The sequence below is a fragment of the Macaca thibetana genome, chromosome 12, assembly GCF_024542745.1.
Source record: "Macaca thibetana thibetana isolate TM-01 chromosome 12, ASM2454274v1, whole genome shotgun sequence".
Classification (NCBI taxonomy): domain Eukaryota; kingdom Metazoa; phylum Chordata; class Mammalia; order Primates; family Cercopithecidae; genus Macaca; species Macaca thibetana.
Window position 1 is genome coordinate 24247506 of NC_065589.1, and position 26526 is coordinate 24274031.

Here is a 26526-nt window from a genome sequence, read left to right on the forward strand (position 1 = left end):
GTTGTGTGTCCAGGCATTTAATTAGTCCTGCCAAGAGGGTACATCTCCATTTTGCAGACCACATCCCCGAGGCGGGGAGAGGTAGAAGAACACAGCCTGGAGGCTCAAATTTGTGCTCTGACGCTGCCCATTCCCACCTGAAGTGTCGAGGGACGGGCAGCCCCTCCAGGTGTGCTGAAGCGGGGGTCCCACGGCAGGTGCAAGGCCCACACCCCACTTGCTTAAGTACCCCGCAATAACCACAGAAACAAGATGGGGGTCTGGCTTTCTCTTTAGTTCTCATTACACTGGGGCTCTGTCAAAGAGAAGGCACTTAAATGGGAAGGCCACCTGATGCAGGCCAACCATACTCGCCCCCCCACCTGCTCTGGGGTAAGGGGGCACAACGACATCACCATTTGACATCCCCCTTGGCACTGGTATGTGGGTCCCCTTAACCGTTAGACCCTGGGGAGAGCCCAAGGCCTTGACCTCCGGAATTGCCATGTTAGGAGGAGGGGCTTCAGAAACAAGAGTCGGAAGGCAGGATATCCTGGGAGCTGCCCCCAGCCAGCAGGGGGCTGTAGGGGATGGGTTGGCACAGGGGAGGGGGACAGCTTGGTCGGGCTCCCTGGAGATCCCCAAACCCCACAAAAGGTCCCACCTCCTACAGATCCCGCAAAGGCACCGGTGAAGTCGGGTGGGTGAAGAGGCACTGATGAGCTGGCGTAGAGACCCCCCCCCACACACACTTAGCTGGTGTGCCTAGCATAATGCTGGGCACAGAAGGTGCTCAAGAAATGCTTTTTTGAATGAATGAACGGAGCAAAGGGATGTGAGGGACAGAGAACAGGGCCTGGGGCCCCTTGGCCCAGCTTGTTCCATTCAGAAAATAGTTTAAAAAATGTAAAAATCCTTTCCCTCCCTCCCCCCAACGTCTGGGCCCAGGAAAGGGGCAAGGGAGGGGTGTCTCTACCCTGACCCTTCCCTCTCTCCTTCCCCTAAAAATCTATATACACATGTACATATTTATATGGCACCACAAGGGGGGTCTTGCCTATGCCCCCACACTCAGAGCTGGGGGAGCCAAGCCCCAGGGCTGGTTAAGGCAAAAGTCTGAGGTCGTTGCTTGGATGATGCAGGGAGCAGCCCTCAGCTGTTGGCCCTGGAGAAGCTGTACTGTGGGGCCTGAAGGACAGACTCCTGCTGCCTTCCCCAGTGGTAACAGACCTTCTCCCCTCCCTCCAAGGCAGAGGCAGAGGTTGGTAGGGGCCCTCTCAGTCCCAAGAGAGGAGGTGGGGCAGGGGGAGGGGCTGGTTCTCCCCTCCCAGCCTAGAGCTGTGCCCCTGGGAAAGCTGGGCGGGGAAGAGGGGGCTCTATGCAAGGCACTTGATGTTCACCATTCCCAGACTGGGGGTCCAAGGCAGGAACCCTGCCTCCAGGAAGCAGAACCGGAAGGGGCCAAGGGGCCCGATTTGGCAGCAGAGAAACATGGCAGCATGGACACAGACAGAAAAAGGGAGCAGCAGGCAGGGCCCCTCAGGTCCCCTGAGAATGGGGGAGGAGGTTCGAAGGCACTGACATGGGGCCTGGGGCTCACAGTCCTCAGTGCAGCCTGCTGCCCCTGCACCGCCTGGCGAGGCTGGTGGGGGAGACGCCCGCTTCCCCATGGCACTGAGTGTGGCGGTGGCCCGTGGGTTTTCCTAACAAAGGCCTGGGCAGTCTTCCTGGGAGGAGGTGTGGGTGTCATTGGTCAGGGGCAGGTCCTGGCCCCATCACCCTCACTAGCTCCCTGGCCGTGGCTGCCTGAGCACTGAGTACACGTCGTCCACGCGGCTGAGTTGCTCGAAGAAGGGGAGGAGGTCGTGGAGCTCTGTGTCACTCATGTTGTCAAACCACGAGGCCACTGGTACCTGGGGAAGTGGGTGTAGGAAGGTGAGGGGGGCAGGTGGTCCTGAGTGCAGAATTTCCAGGTCAGCCCTATGTAGCTACTACTCAGATCATAAAGTTTCTGAAAACCCCTCACCCATAGTGTTCAAACTTTTTTGACAGCAACCCCCAGAAAAACACATTTATAAACCTAACAATGCCAAAGCTTCACAATTCTTAACCTTATTTGTGCAAAGCACTCGGATACTTTTTTTTTTTTGAGGCAGGGTCTTGCTCTGTTGCCCAGGCTGGAGTTCAGTGGTGCAATCTTGGCTCACCACAGCCTCTGCCTCCAGGGCTCAAGTGATAGTCCTACCTCAGCCTTCTGCATAGCTGGGACTCCAGGCATGCATCACCATGCCTGGCTAGTTTTTGTATTTTTTGTAGACATAAGGTTTCACCATGTTGCCGAGGCTGGTCTTGAACTGCTGGGCTCAGCTACCTGCTCACCTCAGCTTCCCAAAGTGCTGGGATTACAGGCATGAGCCACTGCACCCGACGGGATATTTTCTATTCGATTTCATTTTATTAAAATTCCCGATCAGGACCCACTAAATTAATTATGTGAGCCATCAGTAGGTCACAACTGGCAGTTGGAAAAGTTGAAACTTTCCAAACTCGGTTGCCCTTTTGGGGCCCCTGTGCATGGCAGATGCTCTGCTGTGTGTGAGGGGAAAGGACCACATGGCTGCAGGGCAGGTGGACGAGGGCAGTGGGCAGCAGGCACAGGCAACTGAATGCAGGAAGGACTGGGAGGGCACCCACCCCCCAAATGGGAATCCGGGAGGCCAAGGTGGCCTGAATGGACTGACCCCTTCCTGGGCCTCAGCTCCTGTCCCAGTCCCAGTCCAGCCCACACTCACGGCATTGTCCGGATGGAAGACATAGGAGGCCGGCGAGTTGTCCAGGATGAGCACCCGCCGCAGGTCTCGGCCCAACCGGCTCAGGTCCTTCACATAATTCCCCCGGTGGAAGACGCAGGACTCTCGAAACAGCCGGGCCCGGAAGGCCCCCCATTTGTCCAGCAGGTCAGCTACTGGGTCTGCATACTGGGAGCAAGAGGTGGGTCATCCTGGGGCCTGCAGGTTCATTGGGCTGCATGTGGGAGGTGGGTGGGAGAGTACGGTTGCCCCAGGACCCCTGTGGGGCTCACCTTGGCGAGGCTGGCGGTGAATAGCACACATTCAAAGAGCTCGCCCATTCGCTGCAGGAACTCATCCACATGAGGCCGCTTCAACACGTAGACCTGGGGGGCGGACCAGTGAGGCGGCTGCGGGCCAGTGGGGCAGTGTGGAGGTGGCCAAGGGCTGGTAGGGCATGGGCCAGGGAGGCAGAGGCGCACAGGAAGGAGGCTGGGCCTGCAGGCTCCACTTGGCCAGCTACCCTGACCACTGCTGGGAAACTGCCACCCCCACCCCAAAAACGATCAAAACTTCTACTCCACTGGCCAGTCCTACCTCATGAGGTCACTAATTCCCAGTCCCTTCCCCTGCCTCAGCCTAGTGTAGGAGTCCAGGGGCAGCCCCCTCACCCCAAGGCTGCAGGGCACCGGTCCCCGAGCCAAGTAATGGAGAACAGGCTGGACAGCACACAACCTATCCTGAATTACTTGAACTGGGTCCCGGGCAGGGTGGGGCGAGGGGGCACAGCATGGGGGAGCCTAGAGGAGGAGCCCACTCGGCAGGCCTGGAGTCAGCACAAGCCCCTGAGGTTCTGTGTGACTTTGGGGCAAGTCTCACGCCCTCTCTGGGTCTCTGACATTCCACATGTATGCAATTCCCATCCGAGGCGCTCCAGATTGGTAGGAAGAACCTAGGGTCTGGGAGGCAGATGCCAAGCCCACCACTGCCTCTTCCTGGCCCTCACCTGGTGGACCACCCCATCAATCTCCACAGGGATGATGAAGTCCGCGTTGTTCACTGGCTGTGGGGGGAAAAGAGCTGCTGGAGTTAAGAGGAGGAGCCCCAGGGCATGGGGCCCAGCACACACCTCCCTCCCAGGCCAGGGTGGGGGACCCCTCCAAGACCCAGGCTGAGGACCGTTGAGCAGGGCCCACCTTGAAGGAGCTGTGCACCAGGGTCTCGTCCAGGTCGATGACCACGCAGATCTTGTCTGAGTCCTGGGCCTTGGCCGCAGGGAGCAGGTATTGGACTGGGGTCTGCTATAGGGAGGGCGAGGCTGGCTGGGGTGCCTCTCTCCAGGCCCATCCTTCCTCCCATGTAGGCTTCTCCCCCTAGACCTCTCCAGAGGAACCCCGGGCCCAGAGGACAGATATTTCCCCCTTCCCAGCTTTGCCCCTGCCAGCTCTGGGGCTTGGGTAGGCCTCCTGGTTCTCTGAGACCTCTCTGAAAACCAAGGTAGAAAATAGCTTCCACTTAGAAAATTCAGTCTCCCCACAGTAGGCAAGGCCTGGCAGGGGAGGTTGCCACCCACCTGCTCTTCACCTTGCAGGTCTACAAGTCCATCCTGAAAAGCTCAGTTAGGAGCCCCTTCCCCTAAAACCCTGAATACTTAGTCCAGGTGCTCACGCGGCCCCACCTGGCCCCCACGCACCTTGGGGATGGCGCCATTCTCCTCCACAAGCAGGGGCGCCCCGCTGTGGGCGGGCAGAGCCTCCCCATCATCCCGGCAGACACAGCAGAAGAGTGAGTGGAGGATGCCCCGGCTTCGGGGCTTCTGGGAAGCTGCTGACTTCTGGTCACCTGAAGTAGGGAGGCCCAAGTTGGGGGCTCGGTGCATACTGGCCTGCAGAATCCTGCATGTGTGCCCAGGCATGAACCCCTGAGCTGGGAGGATCTTGCCGTGGCCCCTTCATCGAGGGAGACACACGAAGGCAGATCCTGACTTTCTCTGAAATGCCCCTGTCAAGGCCCCACAATCTGCTCCAAGGCTCCTGCAGGTCCCTGACAAATAGAGACCTATCAGATATTAAGGCGCCCACATAGGGAGTGCGTGGCCTGGAGAAGGAGGTCCTGGGGTGCTCTCTCCCTGCATCTCACAGCCTCCATGACTGCTAATAATCAGCCCCACTGGGGTGCCTCCTGACCCCACCTTACCTGAGCACCCCTGCCCAGGACAGCCAGGGCCTGGGACCCACGGCAGTCTGCCCCTGCCCTCTCTCCATCCTCTCCACCCCCATTGGTACAAAGTCCTCACTGCGGCTGGGCCCAGAGGCAGGGGTGCAGTCCTTCGGACTAGGGCCAATGTCCAGTGGCCATCTGTTTGCCCCACGCTGCCCAAACCTCCGACCTGGAGCCCAGGAGCGGCGGCCTGATTAACAGACACCCCTCCCACCCCATCCCCCTTCGGCCCCCTACAACTAGCCTTTCCACCTTGCCCTCAGCTCCAGGGCAGCCAGGCCCAGGCGAGGGTGGGCAGACCTGGGGGCAGCGTCCAGGTCCTGAGATCCACACGGGGAAGAGGACGGGCAGACCCCCACCCCGGCCCAGCCACGCGCGAGGAGGTGGGGGCGCGCAGCAGCTAGGCTTCGCGGGGTGGTGCGTGCCCACTAGGCGCACGACTCTCCCCGCGGGCGCCAGGCAACTCTTGGAAGTGCTGACCGTCTTCTCTGTGTCTCCGAGGGGCTCGGCGCCTCCACGCGTGACGCGAAGTTTGTGGGAACGTGGCTGTGTGTTGGCGGGAGATCCCTCCAAGCCTCCCTAGCCCGCTGTCACCTCGGCGCCCCCTCCCAAGACCAAGACCCTACGGAACCGCAGCCAAGGGAGGGGGTGGGGCGGAGTCTCAGCGGGTGGCCCTTAGGCACCCTCCTTAGCTCCCCCATCTCCCAGCCCCATTGGCGCCACTGGGGGGGGCGCCCATGCACCACGCAATGCCAGCCAGGAAGCCCCCGAAGGAGTTCCTTCTCTACTCCTGCCTCAGTTTCCTCACCTCGAGCGGACGGGAGCGCCCCAAAGGCGCCAGGCCCCGCCCCGCGTCTCTGAGCCTCCTTTGAGTTCAAACTCTCTCCCCGCTCCCTCTCGGGCTGGGAGCTTCGGGCACAGCTGAGGCGGCCGCCCGGGGCGGCGGCGGCGGCTCCTCTGGGGAAGATCCCGGCCACTCCTCTCCTCCCACGGCGCCCCGACTTCGGCCCCCTCCCCGCAGCCCCGGTACCTTTGCCCCGCAGCGGGCCCCGAGCCTCCTCCTTGCTGATCTGAGTAATGACGGCCGAGCTGTCCATGGGGCCGGGCGCGCTCCGCTCCGGCCGGACTCTGGCCCGGGCGCCCGGCCTCCCCCCCGGCTGGGGCCGGAATCGGGGCGCGGGGGGGAGGGGAGGGGTGGGAGGGAGGGATCCCCGCGAGCTTCGGAGGGGAGGGGAGCCAGGTTCTAGGGGGGAGGGGGAGGGAGGGGGCGCGGAGGAAACTTTGTTACAACATGGAGTTTCCTCCCCGCGAGGCGGATGCAAACATGGAACCCAGGCGCCGTTTCAAGGCTCCCCCTTAAAAGGGCAACGGCTTCGGCGTGACCTGGACTCGGCTGCGGCTTTCGCCACTTCTGGGACCGACGCGGCTAGGCGGACTGGGAGGCGGGCCGGGCCGGGTTCCTGCCGCGCTCCAGGGGGCGTCGCCTCCCTTCCTGCCGCCCGCCGGCGGGGCTGAGCCTCTGCGGCTGCGTGGCAGGCTCGGCACCCGGCTCACCGTTCCAGGCCGCCGAGCGCCCTGGGCCAAGGCCCGCCCGCGCGGAGCGCCCACGCCCGGGAGTGCACGAGTGCGGCGCGGCTCCACCTCTGCGTTTTCTGAGGACTCGGGACTGGAGGCTTCTTGGTTACCTCGTTGAGGACTTGGGGATAGTGCTACCTCATCTGTAAAATGGGTCTTCTCTCCTGTCTGGTGGTCGCAAAGGTCACTTCGCAAGGGCGATAGCCAGCGAAGGCGCTGCTGGCTTGAAACAGCTGTGCAAACCTCAGAATCACGGTCTTGACTAGGACGGTCACCGCCCCCCGCAGCCCCTGGGCAAGGTGCCCCTGGTCTGTAGGGCGTGAAATTTCAATTCCCTGCCCTGGGAAGTCCTCTGCCGACCTCTCCCCACGGCCCCACGCGGGGCCCCGCACGTCCACCCGCCGCGCACAGGCCACCACGCATTCCCGCCTGGAGAAGTTTTCGTATGCGCTGTTCTCTCCGCGTAGCCAAATTCCACCGACCTCGAGGAAATGCCACCTTCTCCAGGGGCCTTCCCAGGTCCCCTCCCCTGCCCGCGTTCGCCGGCCGCCCTTTGATTACTGGGGGTGCGGTGGGGGTCACTGGACTCGCTGCCGATCCCAGGAGCCCAGCACGGCGCCGCACGCGGTGGGCCCAAAGCCCGACCGTGGGGACCTCAAACCAGAGGCCCTCAAGGCTCGTTCCACCCGGCCTGTGGCGCAGTGCTAGGCACTTGGGAACGAAGGTCCCTGCCTTCTCGCGGGAAGCCCCTCCGTGGTGCGCGCCGTGGGTCTGCGGGTTGGTCTTTTCACTCGTCATTACTATTCTGTAAGTTCACCATTTAAAAACTAATAACGCCAAGCCCGACAAACACGCCTCGGCACTTCCTCCCCTCCCCGCTCTCCCGCGGGCCTCCGTGGCTGGGCGGGGCGGGCGCGTCCTGTCCCGTTCGGCCTCCGGGTGCGACGCGGCGCACGTCCGCCAGGCCCTGCCGAGGGGGAGCCGGGGAGGGGAGGCCCCGCGCGGGGGCCGGGAGGGGAAGGGAGGGGAGCGGCGCCTGCCATTAGGCGCGGCGGCTTCGTGCCCTGAGGCTGGGAGCAGGGGCGGGAGGGGACTGTCGGGGACTGATACCCCGGCCCCCGGGCTGGTTCCCTCGGCCCTCCTCCTGCTTCTGGGTAGCCCACGGGGCGGCCACCATTGCGCTTCACCGTGATCGCCACGCGCTGCTGGCGCTCTCCCAGGCCTGCTCTGGCTGCGCCCCCTAACCTCATTTACCCCTTAGAACGGCCTCCTTATCCCATTTCACAGATGAGGAAACTGAGCTTCAAGAAAGGAAGCGACGTTCCCCCGGTCTACCGGCGAGGGCAAAGGCGGGATTCCAGCCTGGGAGCGGGACATCTGTCTCCCCTGCGGTCCGGCCCCCTGGGTGGGGCCTCAGCTTTATCTCCGGATGCGGGGCCCTCATGACCCCAAAAGGAAGCGTGTGGCGAGGGACCGAGTGGAGTCGTGGCCTCGCCCTTGGCCTGGGTTGGGTGGCGCGCCTTCCTCTCCCTCTGTGAAGGGGGCTGGAACCTGGCCGGCTGTCCCCCCACCCACCATTCCCAGACGGGCCATCCTGAGCTCACGGGATTCCTCAGGAATGCCCCACCTCCTCCACCCCAACCTATCGCCACTTCAAGTCTTTGCCCGTGCTGGTCTTTTCCCAGGGAGACCTAACTCCTCCTCCCATGCTCCCAAGGCAGCAGAGGCAGCCGCGCCTTCTGCCTGGAGCCCTGGACTTCTCTCCCCACGCCTCGGGGCAGGTAGTTACGGAGTGACTCGAGAGGCCAGGATTGCGTGGGGGGAGGGGGTCCTTCGGGTGTCCTCCCTCGGGGGGTTGTCTACACCCAGCTGCTCTCTATCTCTACAGGTGGAGCTCGCTTTGTGCACTCTATTTTTTGTCTGTTTTATCGATTCGCACCCCAGGAAAAATAAAATCATGGAGGCCACAAATCAGAAACGGGGAGGGGCAGGAACGGGATTCAGCAAGATGCTGTCTGGCACCTGTGGATTTGGAAGCGTCCCTCCCAACCTAGCCCCTCAGCTTCCCCATCTGCCAAACGGGGCTGGTAAAAGCCCATCCCAGGGGGATGGGGGGAGCGGTGCAGAAAGTCGGGGTGCGCTCAGCAGGCTCCTGGGGAGTGCCGAATGCGACCACGCCCTCCCTGAGAGGCCTAAAGGGAGCCTCCAGAAGAGCAACTCTGCACCCCTCTTCCTGGAGGGTCGATTTGAGCCCGGGCTGGGAGAACCAGAGCTACAATGGGTGGAATGGGGGCAGCTCTAAGTAGACGCCTTCCAGTCTCCAAACGACTGACCTTGGCACGACCTCATCACTAGCCCTTTGCCCAGGCCCTGGGTAGCCCCTTAGCCGACCCTCCGTGTCTTCTTGACCAACCTGCCCATTCCTCTGCCGTTCCCCCTTTCCTGCCCCACAAGATCTAAGACGTCCCCAGAAGGCTTCATGTCTTGGCAGATGTGTACAGACGTGTCCCCATGTTCCTGGCACTCTCATTCCTCCTGGACTGTCCTGTCAGCACTCCCCCCTACCCCTGATCCCCCTTCAGCAAGATTCAGTCCCCTTCCCAGGCCGGCCTCAGGGGCAGCGCCCTTCACCGCATCCTGCCCCAGAGACTTGTTTGCACAGCTGTCTCCCGCCACTGGAGTGTGGGGCCCTTGAGAGCTGACATCTTTAATTCGGAACTTTGCCTCCCTCCCCCACTTGTAACACAGGGCCTGGCACAGGACTGGCACTCAATGCCAAGTGAATTCACGAGAGGGGTGTGTAGGGGGTACAACTGGGGCACTTCCAGGAGGCCAAAGGATCTGGGAGATGCCTTTCTTCGCTACACGCCCCCCCATCTATCTTTTTCAGCTGGCATGGACTCATCTCCAGTGCCAACCCTAGAGGAGGCGGGCGGCCCTCTTGCCCAGGTACCCTCTGCAGCACTTGCCCAGGTCGCACAAGCCCGGTCCCATCACTTTTCTCTTTGAGGGACCCACTCGCATCGTTGCCCTTTTAAGAAAGAGGAAATTCTTCTCATAAACAAGCGTCCGGACCTGAGCGCGGAGCCAGGCCGCCCGCCCTGCTGGGTCCCCGGGAAATCGGGGGTTCTTTCAGGTGCAACACCCGGCCCAGGTTCAACTCTGGGGAAAGGCCCGTTAGTGTCTCCTCGCTGCGGCTCTCCGCAGGTCCTGGGCTGGGGTCCGAGGGACCCGAGGAGGCTGGAGGAGGGACTTGGGGGAGCCTAGAAACAGCCTAGGGAGCGTCTGTAAAGTGCAGCCCCTGAATGGGGCGAAGGGGTGCTCAGTCGCTCCCTAAGGCAGAGGGGACTCCCCGCCCACACAGCTTCCCCCGACCCACTCTCCCCAGAGGATTCTGGGGCCCCAGGGCGCGAGCCCCGAGCGCCAGCCTCCCCCCGTCGTTCCGCCTGGCGGGGAGGGGGCGGGAGGGCCGGCGTCGGGACTGTCTCTGCCCCTAGGGGGAGCAGTCAGCGGAGAGGGAGCGCTAACGGCGCGGCGTGGGAGTCGCGGCCGCCGGGTCTCTTGAGGAAACAGCAAATAACTTGGCCCTCAGAGGCACGGGCTCTTGGGTTCCTTATGACCTGGTGCCTGACGGAGAAAGAAGCGCGCCTCCGTTTTACTGTCTGGAAAATGGGTTGCAGGCGGAACAGAAAGGCTGCGGCGAATAGGAGCGGACCAGACCCTGGCGTAGGGATCTTCTAAATGTTTTAGAGACTCCGTGCCTTCCCGTTTCCCATTCCCTGCTCCTTTGGACGAGAAGGGAACTAGTATTTATGTAACTTTAATCAGGCCGGGTGCAGTGGCTCACGCCTCTAATTCCCAGCACTTTGGGAGGCGGAGGTGGGGGCGGGATCACTTGAATCCGGCAGTTCGAGACCAGTCTGGCCAGCATGGCAAACCCCGTCTCTACTAAAAATACAAAAATTAGCTGGGCGTGGTGGTGCGCGCCACTCCCGGGGCTGAAGCACGAGAATCAGTTGAACCCAGAAGGCGGAGGTTGCAATGAGTCAAGATTGCGCCACTGCACTCCAGCCTGGGACACAGAGGGAGACCCTTTCCCTGTCTCAAATAAATAAATAAACAAACAAACAAACATTCATCAGACACTATTTCAAGCTCCAGTTTGGAGCCTGTGTGTCTCGCCCAAGTCCCCAAGTCCTTACCCCACCCGTCCTTGGGCTGGCAGGTCACGCCTGAAGGTGCTCAGTAAATACCTTTTGAAATGTTTTTTGTTTGTTTTGTTTGTTTTTGTCCCCAGTGCCAGGCACTGTGTTAAAGTGCTCAACCTCCATAGCAAGGGTGGTGGTGTCTCTATTTTACAGATGAGGACACTGAGACCCAGAGGTTAATCACATGGCTGTGCTAGGAAATAGCAGATCCCTAAAGCCCCTAAAGCCCTAAAGGCAGGTCTCAGGAACTGTCCCACTCCATCCTGCTCCCTGCATGCGCCCCCTCCACATCCAGCAGGCCAGTCACGCCACGCATGCCACTCCCAGCCAGGCCCCGGGTGTGGGCCTAGGCAGAGGTCTCCCCTTTCTGGTCCTCTTCAAGGAGCCCATACAGGAAGTGGTGGTGGGAGCTGTGGGCCAGAAAGGTGGCTCCGTGGGCAAGGCAACAGGTCCAGACCTGGCGGAGGGGCGACCATGAGTTGGGGAGAGGCCAAGACCTCTGGGGAAGGCCCAATGTGTCCCCACAGACCCTCCCCATTGGTTGCCTCCCGTCCTCACCTCACCCATTCCCAAGGCATCCCCTGGCCCTACTGTACCAGGTAGGTGCTGAGACCCAGGTAGGCTGCGGCCAGCAGGGCTGCAAGGCCGAAGTAGGCAGGGTGGGGCAGGCTGGGCAGGTAGCTGACCACGAAGTAGAGGTTGATGGCGCAGACTAGCGCCATGATGGAGGAGGTGACGACCTTGCTCAGCCTGGGGGACATGAGAGAGGCTCAGGACTGGCTGGCTGCAGCTGGACCACCTGCATCTACTTCTCTTCATCTCCCAGTGCCCACACTGGGGGTGGGGGTGGATACACAAAGGCCGCTTCTCTGGGCTGTGGGACCTGGAGCAGACAGACCACCTCCCCACCTCCTGCCTCCTGGGCCCTCCAGGCTACACACTGGCGGGATTTGGCAAGAGCTGAGTCTGAGGTGAGAGTGAGGAGCTCAGGCTCTAGAAACAGGCCTCCGCCCTGGATTCCAATCTTGGTTCCCCAACTTGCTAGCTGTGTGACCCTGGGCAAGTTCCTTAGCCTCTCTGAGCCTCTGTGGCTTCACTGGCATAATGGGGAGAATTGTAGCTCGTACCTCTGGATGGCTGTGAGGATGAAATGCGGTGATGCAATCCAGCACTTGGGAAGGGGGGTACTCACGGGCCATTGGCAAACTCCTGCATGAGGGCGGGCATGCTGGTGAACGTGAGGATGGGCAGCACGGCGAATGGGAGCTGGGGAGAGCAGCAGGAGCCTAGGCTGAGGAACCCTGCCTCAGAATATGGCAAGGGTGGGGACAAGATGGGCGTGGCTTGTCACCCTCTGGGTGGGTGTAAGCTCAACTGCCCTAACCACAGTGAGCCTACTTCCCCGTCTCCTGCCTTCTCAGGTTGTGGGCTCCCAGGCAGGAGAAAGTGTTTGGGGGCTCTGGCATCAGGTTGCTTCAGTTTGAATCCCAGCTCTGCCACTAGTAACTGAGCGCATCAGTTTTCCCATCTGTAAAATGGGATAATGAGCCTGGGCAACATACATAATGAGCTTTTCTCTCTACTTAAAAAAAAAAAAAAAGGCCGGGTGCGGTGGCTCACGCCTGTAATCCCAGCACTTTGGGAGGCCGAGGCGGGCGGATCACAAGGTCAGGAGATCAAGACCATCCTGGCTAACACGGTAAAACCCCGTCTCTACTAAAAAAAATACAAAAAACTAGCCGGGCGTGGTGGCGGGCGCCTGTAGTCCCAGCTACTCGGGAGGCTGACGCAGGAGAATGGCGTGATCCCGGGAGGAGGAGCTTGCAGTGAGCTGAGATCGTGCCACTGCACTCCAGCCTGGGCGACAGAGCGAGACTCTGTCTCAAAAAAAAAAAAAAAAAAAAAATTAGACCTGCCACGGTGGCTCGCACCTGTAATCCCTGCACTTTGGGAGGTCGAGGCAGGTGGATCACCTGAGGTCAGGAGTTTGAGACCATCCTGGCCAACATGATGAAACCCTGTCTCTACTAAAAATACAAAAAATTAGCTGGGTGTGATGGTGGGCGCTTGTAATCTCAGTTACTTAGGAGGCTGAGGCAGAAGAATCACTTGAACCTGGGAGGCAGAGGTTGCAGTGAGCCGAGATCTTACCACTGCAATCCAGCCTGGGTAACAAGAGTGAAACTCCATCTCAAAAAAAAAAAAAAAAAAAAAAATTAGCTGGGTGTGATGGTGTGCACCTGTAGTCCCTGGTACTCAGGAGCCTGAGGTGGGAAGATTGCTAGAGCCTGGGAGGGCAAGCTGCAGGGAGCCATGATTGAACCACTGCACTCCAGCCTGGGTAACAGAGGGAGACCATCTGGGGCCAGGGGAGGGGGGAAGGATAATGGTGATTCCTACCCTCCTGCCCCCAGGGTGGCTGTGGGGACAATGGAAGCCTTGTAGGCAAGGTGTGCCTAGGACAGGGCCTGGCAGGCCCAGGCGAGGCTCGTTGCTGGAGGTCCTGTTTAGCTCAGCAGCGGGCAGGGCTGGTGGGTTTCGTGCATCTCACCAGCAGGCTCTGCAGCACGTTGAGCAGATCATTGAGGCCGGACAAGTCCCTCAGGTCCCGGAAGACAGCCACAAGCACGGTGGGCAGGATGGCGCAGGAGCGGGTGAGGAGGACGCGGGCGAAGCGTGACCACCGCAGCCTGAGGAATCCCTGGGGTGGGGGTGAGCTCCTTGGTGGGGAGTAGACAGGACTGGGGATTCCAGAGGAGAGATCCTCTGTAGTCCCTCAACTGATTTATCCCTGGGGGCATGCTCTGTTTTTCCACTGTTGAATTGGGGGCAGCTCTGTCCCTAGGCAGCAAGAGGGGGTGGGTGGGGAGAAATGGGGGGCTCCCATCCCATAGCTGGCTGCTGAAGACTAAACAGTTTGGGGGAAAAGGCTTCTGTTAGTCCTGGGTCTGCAGCTTCCGGCAAGTCGCCTCATCTGTCAGGATCTCAGTTTTCTCATCTGTAAAATGGGGCTTATAGTGTTGCCCTCTGGGCTACGTGAAGGAAACAAAAGCTGGGTGGGGTGGCTCACGTCTGTAATCCCAGCACTTTGGGAAGCCAAGGCAGGAAGATCACTTGAGCCCAGGAGTTCAAGACCAGCCTGGGAAACATAGGAAGACCACATCTCCACAAATAACTTTAAAAATTAGCCCGGTGTGGTAGCATGAGCCTGTGGTCCCAGCGACTTGGGAGGCTGAGGATGAGGCTGCAGCGAGCTGTGATGGCACCATTGCACTTCAGCCTGAGCAACAGAGTGAAATCCTGTCTCAAAAAAGAAAGAAAGAAGTGCGGAGGGGAGGGGGGAAGAAAGAAAGAAAGAAAAGAAAAGGCCGGGAGCAGTGGCTCACGTCTGTAATCCCAGTACTTTGGGAGGCCGAGGCAGATGGATCATTTGAGGTCAGGAGTTCAAGACCAGCTTGCCCAACATGGTGAAACCCCGGCTCTACTAAAAATACAAAAATTAGCCGGGCGTGGTGGCGCATGCCGATAATCCCAGCTACACGGGAGGCTGAGGCAGGAGAGCAGGAGAATGGCTTGAGCCTGGGAGGCAGAGGTTGCAGTGAGCCTAGATTGAGCCACTGCACTCCAGTCTGGGTGACAGAGTGAGATCCTATCTCAAAAAAAAAAAAAAAAAAAAAAAAAAGAAAAAGAAAAAGAAAAAAAAAAAGAAAAGAAAAGAAAAAAAGAAAAGGCCAGGCTCAGTGGCTCACACCTGTAATCCCAGCACTTTGGGAGGCCAAGGCGGGCGGATCACGAGGTCAAGAGCTTGAGACCAGCCTGGCCAACACAGTGAAACTCCGTCTCTACTAACAATACAAAAATTAGCCAGGCGTGGTGGCAAGTGCCTGAAATCCCAGCTACTAAGGAGGCGGAGGCAGGAGAAGCTTGAACCTGGGAGGGGGAGGTTGCAGTGAGCCGAGATCGCACCACTGCACTCCAGCCTGGGAGACAAGAGCGAGACTCCGTCTCAACAACAACAACAACAACGACAAAAAAAAAAAAAAAAAAAAAAAGAAGGAAGAAAACAGAAAAGAAAGAAAAGAAAAAGGAACCACAAGGCCCGGCCCGGAGCCCTAGCCTCCAGTAGTGTGCCTGCTGGAGTGTCCAAAGTGTCCTTGGACCCCTTGCCCGCCCGGGACCGCCCCCTGCCCCACCTCCATCACGAACTGTCCCGCGTAGGTGCCCGTCATGGTGGAGCTCTGCCCGGCCGCCAGGAGACCTATGGCCCAGATGTAGAGGGCCGCGGGGCCGAACAGGCAGCCCAGAATCACGCCCTGCAGGGACGGAGTGTGGTCGGACCGGTGGCCCCGCCCTAGGCCCCGCCCCTCTGTGGGCGGGGCGGGCGCCTCTCTGGGCCTCGCCCTCCCCGCCCACCCTCGCTCACCCCCTGGTAAATGTCCACGGCCACGGTGGCGTTGTTCATGGGGAAGATCTTGGCGTAGTCGTGGAGGCTGCTGTTGGCACAGATGTTGAACTGCGGTACCAGGGCAGTAGAAGGAAGATGTGAGGAGCACGCTTAGCCTTGGGAAACTGGACTGCCTAGCCTTGACCAGGGTTCCAAAACTGGTGGCCCAAGGCTGAATGTGGCCAGACATATTTTGTTTGACTAACAAAATAAGTCGGGTTTTGTTTTGTTTTGCTTTTATGTTTTGTAGCGATGGGGGTCTTGTCATGTTGCCCAGGCTGGTCTTGAACTCCCAGGCTCAAGCGAGCCACCTGCCTCAGCCTCCCAAAGTGCTGGGATTACAGCCATGAGCCACCGCGCCCGGCGGGTTTTTTTTTTCTTTAATATGGATTTGTTGCCAACATTTAAAATTGAGAAGGCCTGGCATGAGAACCCAGTTTCCAGCTTCTTTTTTGTTTGTTTTGTTTTTGTTTTTGTTTTTGTTTGAGACATAGCTTCGCTCTTGTTGCCCAGGCTGGAGAGCAATGGTGCAATCTCGGCTCACTGCAACCTCCGCCTCCTGGGTTCAAGCGATTCTCCTGCCTCAGCCTCCCCAAGTAGCTGCGATTACAGGCATGCGCCACCACCCCAGCTAAGTTTGTATTTTTTTTAGTAGAGACGGGGTTTCTCCATGTTGGTCAGGCTGGTCTTGAACTCCTGACCTCAGGTGATCCGTCTGCCTCAGCCTCCCAAAGTGCTGGGATTGCAGGCATGAGCCACCGCCCCCGGACTGTTTCCAGCTTCTTTTATGTTCTTAAGAGCTGGCATCAGCACAGAGACAGCTGGCTGCCATGCCCGCCTCACACTGTCCACTTCCCACAGCTCTGCGCCTGTCTGATCTTGAAGACAAGGGTTGGCAACCCCGATGTTGATCTCCCTCCTTGTACCAAGGAACAGAGTGAGACCCAGGGAGGAGTATGACCTCCCAAGGTCACAGAGCAAGGCAGTGGCAGTGCCCAGGTCCTTGGAGGCCTGGCCACACCTTCTCCCACAGGGCTTAGCATTCAGGAAGCCCCCAACCCTGACTGCAGTTGTTAGAGCCTCATGACTGAGATCCACTCAGAAGGGGAGGCAGACACAGGTCCCAGATCCCAGAGAGTCAGGGAGGAATCGCCTAGCTCCTTTTCCAGTATTAGCACAAATGTCACCTCTTCCAAGAGCCTTTCCTGACCACCTGGGCTAATGCAGACCCCACTCCCATACCCCCAACTATGCTTCTTCACCCCCTTTATTTCTTCCCACTCTGCACTACCCTTCGGGATTCATTCCTGTCTGCTCACCTCGCTCCCCATTTAAGCTGCAGAGAACTGGGTCTTTGTAGCATTGACTGCTGTATCCCCAGAGTCTAGGATGTGCTTGGTACATAACAAATGCTCAGCCGGGCATGGTGGCTCACACCTGTAATCCCAGCACTTTGGGAGGCCAAGGCAGGCAGATCACAAGGTCAGGAAATTGAGACCATCCAGGCTAACACGGCGAAACCCCGTCTCTACTAAAAGTACAAAAAATCAGCTGGGCATGGTGGCGGGCGTCTGTAGTCTCAGCTACTTGAGAGGCTGAAGTAGAAGAATGGTGTGAACCCAGGAGGTGAAGCTTGCAGTGAGCCGAGATCGTGCCACTGCACTCCAGCCTGGGCAACAGTGCAAGGCTCCATCTCAAAAACAAACAAACAAACAAATGCTCGATGATTATTTGCTGAATGAATGATATCTGCCAACAGGGAAGATTATCAGGGCAGAGACTCAGAAGGGCTCAGCTGCATTGCCTAGGGTCCTCGGCAAGGCTTACAGGACATAAGTACGCGTGTGGCCTCAGGTGCAGGGGAAAGTGTGTCTCACCGCAGCCTGGTTGGTTTGCTGGTAGAAGGCCTGCCCAAAGACAGCCATGACAAAGAGGTTGATGATAAAGGAGACGGACAGGGCGATGGTGGCCTCAATCAGGAAGTACATGTTGGCTTCTCTGATGTCCACTCGGCGGGTTCGGTCTATCTCTCGAGACTACAAAAGTCAAAGGGAGAGGGAAGTGCCAAAGTCCCTCAGAGTCACCACAGTGTCCCCCACCCTCACACTTCTATGTTCTCCCCAAAGCCCAATACCTTTTCAAGTCCCCTGCGTGGCAGTTTGGGACAGGCTCAGGTCAGCCGATGGACTCCTACATCTCTGTTCTTGCCACAGTGGCCTGACCACTGCGAGCCACTTTGTGGGTGAAGCAAGGCTGGCCTTTGAGGTCCCTGGCTACCTCAGGTTCTGACACGCTCCTTCACTCACCTTTTTCCATCCTCAGACATGTCCGGCTTACTTTATTTTGTTTTTTAGAGACAGGTCTTGTTCTGTCACCCAGGCTGGAGTGCCGTGGTGCAATGCATGGCTCACTGCAGCCTCCAAATCATGGGCCCAAGTGATCCTCCTGCCCCAGCCTCCTGAGTAGCTGGGACCACAGACACACATCACCACAACTAATTTTTTATTTTTATTTTTGTTTATTTATTTTATTTTTTTTGAGACGGAGTCTCGCTCTGTCACCCAGGCTGGAGTGCAGTGGCCAGATCTCAGCTCACTGCAAGCTACGCCTCCCAGGTTTACGCCATTCTCCTGCCTCAGCCTCCCGAGTAGCTGGAACTACAGGCACCCGCCACCTCGCCCGGCTAGTTTTTTTTGTATTTTTTTAGTAGAAACGGGGTTTCACCGTGTTAGCCAGGATGGTCTCGATCTCCCGACCTCGTGATCCGCCCGTCTCGGCCTCCCAAAGTGCTGGGATTACAGGCTTGAGCCACCGCGCCCGGCCTAATTTTTTAATTTTCTGTAGAGACAGGGTCTTGCTGAAGCTAGTCTTGAACTCCTGGGCTCAAGCATTCTCCTGTCTTGGCCTCCTCGAGTGCTGAGATTACAGGTGTGAGCCACTGTTAGGCTGTTAGAGACCCAAGCCTTATTCATTTCTGCCCATGGCCTTTGCACTTGCTTTCCCTCTGCTTGTAATATCTTTTCCCTGATCTGCTTCCCCAACTTTCAGTCATTCTCTATCGTATTTCTCTGTTTTGTTTACTTCAGAGTCCCTTTCACAATTATTATTATTATTATTATTATTTTTGAGAGGGTCTCGCTGTGTCACTCAGGTTGAAGTGCAGTGGTGGGATCTCAGCTCACTGCAGCCTCGACCTCTGGGACTCAAGCCTCAACCTCCTGACTAACTAGGACTACAGGTGTGCACAACACCCAACTAATTTATTTTATTTATTTTTTATTTTTTGTTAGTAGAGACAGGGTTTCACCATGTTGCCCAGGCTGGTCTCAAAACTCCTGGGCTCAAGCAATCCACCTGCTTCCCAAAGTGTTGGGATTACAGACGTCAGCCACCTCGCCCAGCTCTACAGTTCTTTTTCTCTTTTTTCTTTCATTTTTTTTTTTTTTTTTTTTTTTTTTTTTGAGACAGAGTCTCGCTTAGTCGCCCAGGCTGGAGTGCAATGGCGCAATCTCGGCTCACTGCAAGCTCCGCCTCCCGGGTTCAAGCCATTCTCCTGCCTCAGCCTCCCGAGTAGCTGGGACTACAGGCGCCCGCCGCCTCGCCCGGCTAATTTTTTTTGCATTTTTAGTAGAGACGGGGTTTCACCGTGTTAGCCAGGATGGTCTCGATCTCCTGACCTCGTGATCCGCCCGCCTCGGCCTCCCAAAGTGCTGGGATTACAGGCGTGAGCCACCGCGCCCGGCCTCTTTTTTCTTTTCTTTCTTTTTTTTTTTTTTTTTTGAGATGGGAGTCTAGCTCTGTCACTCAGGCTGGAGTGCAATGGCATGATCTCCCCTCACTGCAACTTCCGCCTACTGGCTTCAAGCAATTCTCCTGCCTCAGCCTCCCCAGTAGCTGGGATTACAGGCACGCGCCGCCACTCCCGGCTAATTTTTTATATTTTTAGTAGAGACAGGATTTCACCATGTTGGCCAGGCTGGTCTCAAACTCCTGACCTCGTGATCCGCCCGCCTCGGCCTCCCGAAGTGCTGGGATTACAGGCGTGAACCACCGCGCCCGGCCTATAATTCTTTCCTTTGTTTGTTACTTGGCTTGTTGTCCGTCTACCCTACTAGCACGGAAACTCTAGAAGGGCAGGGGCCTTGACTGTCTGTTACTCCCAGTGCACAGTAGACACTTTTTTTTTTTTTTTTTTTTTGAGACAGTCTCGCTCTGTCGCCAGGTTGGAGAGGTGCAGTGGCGGTGCAGTGGCGCGATCTCGGCTTATCGCAACCTCTGCCTCCCGGTTCAAGCGATTCTCCTGCCTCAGCCGGAGTCGCTGGGACTACAGGCGCGCGCCACCACGCCTAGCTAGTTTTTGTATTTTTAGTAGAGACGGGGTTTCGCCATGTTGGCCAGGATGGTCTCGATCTCTTGACCTCGTGATCCGCCCGCCTCGCTTCCCAAAGTGCTGGGATTACAGGCGTGAGCCACCGCGTCCCGCCTGACCCTCAATTATTACAGGCTCCGAAAATCCTGACGGAAGGAAGGGGAGGGGCTCCAGGCTTGGAGGCGGGGCCAGCATGGTTCCGACTGAGTGGGGGTCTCCTTTGCCCTCCCCGCTGCTCACCTTGACCAGGGCCGAGTGCAGGTAGATGTTGTGGGGCATGATGATGGCGCCAACAATGCCCACCGCCTGCAGCAGCTCGGGGTGGCCGCAGCCCGGGCACGAGGGCAGGAGCAGGCCCCGAAGAAGCGCTCCCTGGTCAGGACGCGCCACCACATACTGCAGGGAGGAGCCTGGTCAGGACAAGCCCCGCCCCTCGCAACCACGCCGCGGTCATCATTTCTCAGCCTCCATCCCACCCCACCCCCACGCAGCTAGCGGCCAGAGGGAAGGGAGAGGAATAATCTTGGGGGCTCCGCAGGGGGGTTGCAGCACTGGCTTCCTACCTCATAGCCAAAGGTCAAGGCCATAATGGTTATAAGGAGTCCAAAAAAAGCTTCCAGCTTCCGCAACCCTACAGAGCAGAACAAACCAAACAAACCAACGAAAAAAATCTGTAACATCAACAATTCGTAATGGCTAATACTACGAGCGCTTTCAGGCACAGTGCCAAGTGCTTAACATTTGTTACCTCACTCAGTCTTCACAACCACCCTCTGATGTCTGTGCTATTATTTCCCCACGTTACAGGTGAAGAAAGGGATGTCCAAGTAACTTGCTAGAGGCCACCCAGGGAGAGTGAGGGAGCTCAGGTGCGCTCAGGCAGTTCGATGTCAGAGCCCTTCTCCCAGTAGAGCACCCTCACCACCACCACTCCCCTATGAGATGGGGTGTGCACCCACCATAGTTATCGAGGAAGAGGAAGAAGAAGGTGTCCACGATGGTGATGAGGACGCCACCCCAGAGTGGGATTCTGAAACCAGAGTGACCCGGGTCAGCCCAGCCTGGTCCAGGGGTCTGTAACTCCTAGGTAGCCTCAGGGCTGGAGACAGGAATCTGGCCTCCTGGGAGCAGGACCCTAAGTGCCCCCAGACAGCTAGGGCAAGGGGAGTGGGAGTGTGGCATAGAACAGTCGAGGCTGGGCAGAGCTAGAGGAGAGACCTGGCACCCCGCGCAGCAGGGAGTTTGGGGCTGCAATCCCAGAGTCCTGCATGACTCACATCTGTGTTACTTTAGACAAATCACTTTACATTTCTGGAAAATAGGGCAGCAGCCCTGCTTCAGAGGGGAGAGCAGGATAAAATAAACTCTGGGAGGGACTCGTTGAGGGGAGGGGACGGGAAGTAGCAGCAGCTGTTCTCGGCCTGGCCTGAAGAGTTGGGGTACACTGGGGCGGTACCGTCCAGCTGAGAGCAGATTGAATGCAATGGCCGTGCCGATGACTTCCTGCATGTCGGAGCCCACAATGGCTAGTTCGATGGTCAGCCAGAGGAGTGTGCGGGGCACCTATGGGGAGGAGATAATCCTGCATTAGGGGTGGGCCGGTTATTTGTCTGTTGTCTCAGACTACATTTACAAGACAGTCTTGCCAATTGGCTTCCTATATTATGTAGGAAGAGCTTACAGGAGATGGAAAGGCAGAGATAAACATTTTTTTTTTTTTTTTTTTTTTTTTTTTTTTGAGACGGAGTCTGGCTCTGTCGCCCAGGCTGGAGTGCAGTGGCCAGATCTCAGCTCACTGCAAGCTCCGCCTCCTGGGTTCCCGCCATTCTCCTGCCTCAGCCTCCCGAGTAGCTGGGACCACAGGCGCCGCCACCTCGCCCGGCTAATTTTTTGTGTTTTTAGTAGAGACGGGGTTTCGCCGTGTTAGCCAGGATGGTCTCGATCTCCTGACCTTGTGATCCGCCCGTCTCGGCCTCCCAAAGTGCTGGGATTACAGGCTTGAGCCACCGCGCCCGGCCCATTTTTTTTTTTTTTTTTTTTTTTTGAGATGAAATTTCGCTCTTGTTGCCCAGCCTGGAGTGCAATGGCACAATCTCAGCTCACCACACTCTCCCCCTCTCAGGTTCAAGCGATTCTCCTGCCTCAGCCTCCTGAGTAGCTGGGATTACAGGCATGCACCACCATGCCCAGCTAGTTTTGTATTTTTAGTAGAGACGGGATTTCTCCATGTTGGTCAGGCTGGTCTCGAACTCCCAACCTCAGGTGATCCACCCGCCTCGGCCTCCCAAAGTGCTGGGATTACAGGCGTGAGCCACCTCCCCTGGCTGAGATAAACCACTTTTTCCCCTGCTTCTTGTGGTATTTCTGGCAGTGGCACCAGGCAACCTGGGCTCTGGCAACACTAGTGGCCATTTCATCAACGTCAATAATGCTTCCAGGAGCTCAGCAGCAAAGGATGGCTCTGGGGCTTGTGCCAGGGGTGTGGCAGCTTTCTGATCTTTGGGTAACACCCTCTTCCCTTGCCCCCCAAGCCCTCCCAAACCTTTCAATCCCTGCATTCAATACCTTTGAAATGTCTAGTGCTATAATTTCTGTTTTCCAAACTGGACACTCACAACAGCCAAGTCCCCAGGGTCCACCCCAGCCAATGACCATTCCTGAGCTGATGCCTCCCATTTTTTGTCTTGGGCAAGTCACTTTCCCAAATTTTAATTGCCTCTTCTATGAAATGGCATGCCTCTCATGTCCCTCTAGACTGTGTGCTATCAGTTTGAGCCTCAGTTTTTTCACCTATCAAATGGAATTGGGGCCGGGTGCGGTGGCTCATGTCTGTAATCCCAGCACTTTGGGAGACTGAGGTGGGTGGATCATCTGAGGTCAGGAGTTTGAGACCAGCCTGGCCAACATGGTGAAACCCTGTTTCTACTAAAATTACAAAAATTAGCTGATCATGGTGGTGGGTGCCTGTAATCCCAGCTACTCGAGAGGCTGAGGCAGGAGAATTGCTTGAACCTGGGAGGTAGAGGTTGCAGTGAGTTGAGATCCCATCACTGCACTCCTGACTGGGCGACGGAGCAAGACTCCAACTGAAAAACAAACAAACAACAACAACAACAAAAAAAAACAAATAGACTTGGGACGCCCCATGTGAGATGATGTGCTTATTTGATCGTGGAAGCTGGAAATGGCTGTTTGGGGTTTGGGGCCAGTGGTTCTCCCTGTCCAGGCCCCCAAGCTCACCTTAGGGTAGTAGAGATGGCAGACTTCACCCAAGTCCTTGCCTGTCACCACGCCCAGACGTGCAGCCAGTCGCTGGCAGAGCAAGCCCAACAACGTGGCCCAGAGCAGCACCCAGAGAAGCTGTGAGGAGGCAGGGAGAGGCCTTCAACCAGAGTGGCCAGCCTCAGAAAGCCCCTGAGTTCGTGGTACCCTCCAACCAAGGACACTCCTTAGGGAGGGGGTGGGAGAGATGGAGTCCCATCCTGGCAGGGTGCTGGTAGTTCACGCCTGTAATCCCAGCACTTTAAAAGGCTAAGGTGGGAGGATTGCTTTGAGTCCAGGAGTTCAAGACCAGCCTGAGCAACATAGTGAGACTCCCATCTCTAAATAAATAAATAAATTACGCCAGGCGAGGTGACTCACACCTGTAATCCCAGCACTTTGGGAGATGGGTGGATCACTTGAGGTCAGGAGTTCAAGACCAGTCTGGCCCACATAGTGAAACCCCGTCTCTACTAAACATACAAAAATTAGCCAGGCGTGGTGGCGGGCACTATTTGGGAGGCTGAGGCAGGAGAATCACTTGAACCCGGGAGGCAGAGGTTGCAGTGAGCCAAGATTGTGCCACTGCACTCCAGCCTGGGCGACAGAGTGAGACTCCATCTCAAAAAAATAAAATTAAATAAGTAAATAGTTTTTTTTTTTTTTTAAAGAGAGGAGCCCAGTCCCCTACCCCCCACACAAATGTCCCACCTTCTGGTAGGATTGCCCTGGGGACCCTTTTCGGACCCATTTGTACTTAACACCAGCTCCCAGGCCACACTGGAGAAACATGGCCAGCAGGGGCCTTCAACACTTAGCCTGGTCACCTCCCTCTCGAACGTGTCCCCACTCAGGTCCCGACTTAGTTACTTTGAATCCCGCCACGGCGCCAGCCTGAAGATCTGACTCGATGTTTCCTGGGTCCAGGAAAGCAATGCTCATGAGGAAACCAGGCCCCGTGAAGGCCCATAGCTTCCGCAGGCTGAAGGTGCCCTGTGGGGGGTGGGAGGAGTAGAGTGAGGGGGTCCCATAGCTTCTGCAGGCTGAAGGTGCCCTGTCGGGGGTGGGAGGAGTAGAGTGAGGGGGTCCCATAGCTTCTGCAGGCTGAAGGTGCCCTGTGGGGGGTGGGAGGAGTAGAGTGAGGGGGTCCTGGGTATAGGGATGGTGGCAGTTCACCTTGGCCATCCCCTAGAGGAGCCCCAACAGGCTCGTCAGCCCAGCCCTGCCCTCCATGGCCCGTTCCTGGGTCTGCCACCCAGGGGATGGGGAGGGCATGGGTGGAGGAAGCAGCATGCTCTCTGATGAGTCACAGAGGATCTGCTTTCTGGATCTGCTAAGCTCAGCAGCCGGCTTGCACCTGAACTGCCTGCCCCTCTCAAGCCCTGACTTGTCAGGTCCTCAGAGACCCCACAGGGGGCTGTCTAAGGGGATGAGGGGGCCAAGCCTCCCTGACCCAGCTCCTCCCTCCCCAGCCCCTTTTCTGACCACAGGGCCTCCTCTCTGTGGTCCACTGAGGTTATGATCCCCCACCCTGTTCCAGGGCATGGCCTATCGGCTTAGAAATCTGCTAAAGATATTGGAGGCTGGGAGCAGTGGTTAGCGCCTATAATCCCAGCACTTTGGAAGGCCGAGGTGGGCAGATTATTTGAACTCAGGAGTTTGAGACCAGCCTGGCCAACATGGTGAAAACCTGTCTCTACTAAAAATACAAAAATTAGCCTGGCATGGTGGTGCATGCCTGTAATCCCAGCTACTCAGGAGGCTGAGGCAGGAGAATCGCTTAAACTCAGGAGGCGGAGGTTGCAGTGAGCTGAGAGCATGCCATTGCACTGCAGCCTGGGCTACAGAGCAAGACTCCATCTCCAAAAAGAGAGAAGATACTGGAAATGCAGGTGACAACATCCTAGATGCTAGATGCCAGCCTGCAGCCTCCTTCACTTCTCCCTATGCCTTTCCTAAATGCTAAAACATGTCCTTAAGGCTCCAATCCCAATTCCCCCCAGGCCTCTTTTCCTTCATAGGAAAGCTGAGATTAATTGAGAAATTTTAGACAAATACTGAAGCACCCTAGCTAAGCCCTGGGGACGGAAGCAGGAAGGGGCAGTTGCCACTGTCCACCACTGCTGCTCAGACCTGGAAGGGACTTGTCACCCATGATCATAAGGAGACCCTATTCTCCAGCCCATGGGATCCCATAGGATCCTGTCAATCTTGCAAGCCCCCAGGAAGTTTCTAGCATCCCACCGGCTTTGTGTCTGGGATGGGGATCTTCTCACTCAGGTAGGTCTCTCTGGGAGGTGCTTGCTGTGGCCCTGGGCTGGTCGGGCTGGAGATGGAGCCATAGCTGGACCTGCTCAGCCTTTGGGGACCCTTGTCACCTGTTGGGGTACATGAAGCATGGTGAGTGTCCTGCCTCTTTCTGGTGGCCCAGAGTTAAACCCACCTGTTCCCTTGCTTCCTCCTCCCGGAAAAGTGGAAAAACTAAGGTCCCTGGCCCCCATCTTGGGTCTATCACCTCCACCTCTCAACCAAACATTCCAGATGTGTGGGACATGGCAGCTTCAGAATTACTGTCCTTTCATGTGAGGACAGATGCCCAGAGGCAGATCTCCTGCCACAGACAATGCAGAGAGACCCTAGGCTCGAAGAAGGGCAAGCTCAGGCCACATGTCTGCCCCTTGGCCGGACCCCTCACTTTCTCCGGCAGCCCAGAAAGCTCCAGGGGCTTTGATCCACAGACTTCAGTTAAAGGAAAAGTAGACCCCTTAGGGGTGTGAAGGACCCCAACCCAGTGAGATTGAGTCTGATGTCCAGAACTGTGTTCTAGACCAGGACTCTCACGGGAGACCAGAGGCTTCCATGGGGGACCAAGGGCTTTCTTGCTTCCTTAAGTCTCCACCAGCCTAGTGACCTCCTCCACTCCACCCCCAAATCAGGCTCTGTCCCCAGGGGCCACTACTCACCTGTCATTGGAATGCCGAATTCAGGTACTCTGGGAGTGCGAGCAGTGCTCTGGGCAGCTCCTCAGCTTGCACCCCGTCTCTGGGCACTGGTGCAAGTGAGTGTGTGAGCCCACACCCTGTTACCCATCCGTAGCTGAGTGTCCTGCCTCTTACATCAACATTCGTTTCGCATCGGCCAATTCACACATACACATAACATGGGGCGTTGTGAAACATTTTCCAAAGGCAGAAGTGGCCAGCCCTGGCGGAAGGGTCTGGTTACCCATGGAGTGGACCTTTGTTCCCCTCCCAGCCTGCCCTGTGCCCCACAATACATCTGTTTCCCTTCCAGGCACCCTGTGTTCTGTGCCTCCCAAGTTAGCTCTGATTTCAGACGCTTCTTGCCCCTTGTGTGTTCATGGCAATACCCCATGACCACACCCCCCTCTGCCACACACACACACACACACACACACACACACACACATATGCACACACACATACACACAGAGTCAGGTCTTTCTTCTCCTCTTCGATCTGGAGTTCCAAGGTTCGTTGGCCTAATGCGAGTCTTCATGTCCTCAAATGTCCTCAAAGGCCTCAGTTTCCCTTTGAGGGCCTCAGAGGAAAGGCACTGCAGAAGGGACATGAATTAAAGATTCAGGCCCAGGATGTCCCCAGAAGATAGGGCACTGGGATCTGGTCCTGGTTCAACCACTGATTCACTTGAGATTGTCAC

The 26526-nt window shown here is 57.3% G+C and overlaps 3 protein-coding genes across 16 annotated transcripts in view; 1 reads left to right on the plus strand and 2 right to left on the minus strand.

The window, feature by feature from the left end:
• The window catches only part of AAMP (angio associated migratory cell protein), a 205728-nt gene that overhangs the window by 47683 nt on the left and 131519 nt on the right, over positions 1–26526 (plus strand). The window lies entirely within an intron of this gene.
• On the minus strand, positions 256–6452 carry CTDSP1 (CTD small phosphatase 1). 4 transcript variants are annotated; one of them, XM_050751304.1, is made up of 7 exons: positions 6019–6452; positions 4462–4610; positions 3965–4066; positions 3775–3831; positions 3062–3154; positions 2772–2957; positions 256–1892 (listed from the first exon to the last, which is right to left on the minus strand). In XM_050751304.1, the coding sequence occupies exons 1-7, from the start codon at positions 6083–6085 to the stop codon at positions 1764–1766; spliced, it is 783 nt and encodes a 260-aa protein (XP_050607261.1). In that variant the 5' UTR covers positions 6086–6452; the 3' UTR covers positions 256–1763. The 4 variants fall into 4 exon arrangements, with proteins under 4 accessions (XP_050607261.1, XP_050607260.1, XP_050607259.1 ...); XM_050751303.1 differs by having other exon boundaries at positions 3965–4069; XM_050751302.1 differs by lacking the exon at positions 6019–6452 and having other exon boundaries at positions 4462–4958.
• On the minus strand, positions 10826–26435 carry SLC11A1 (solute carrier family 11 member 1). 11 transcript variants are annotated; one of them, XM_050751266.1, is made up of 15 exons: positions 25809–26435; positions 25090–25223; positions 23716–23838; positions 22825–22944; positions 21041–21147; positions 20544–20614; positions 20148–20215; positions 19825–19980; positions 17093–17251; positions 15195–15284; positions 14965–15084; positions 13323–13472; positions 11964–12037; positions 11368–11521; positions 10826–11228 (listed from the first exon to the last, which is right to left on the minus strand). In XM_050751266.1, the coding sequence occupies exons 1-15, from the start codon at positions 25813–25815 to the stop codon at positions 11118–11120; spliced, it is 1644 nt and encodes a 547-aa protein (XP_050607223.1). In that variant the 5' UTR covers positions 25816–26435; the 3' UTR covers positions 10826–11117. The 11 variants fall into 11 exon arrangements, 8 of the variants coding, with proteins under 8 accessions (XP_050607223.1, XP_050607227.1, XP_050607226.1 ...); XM_050751270.1 differs by lacking the exon at positions 25809–26435 and having other exon boundaries at positions 25122–25137; XM_050751269.1 differs by lacking the exon at positions 25809–26435 and having other exon boundaries at positions 23716–23960; positions 25090–25106.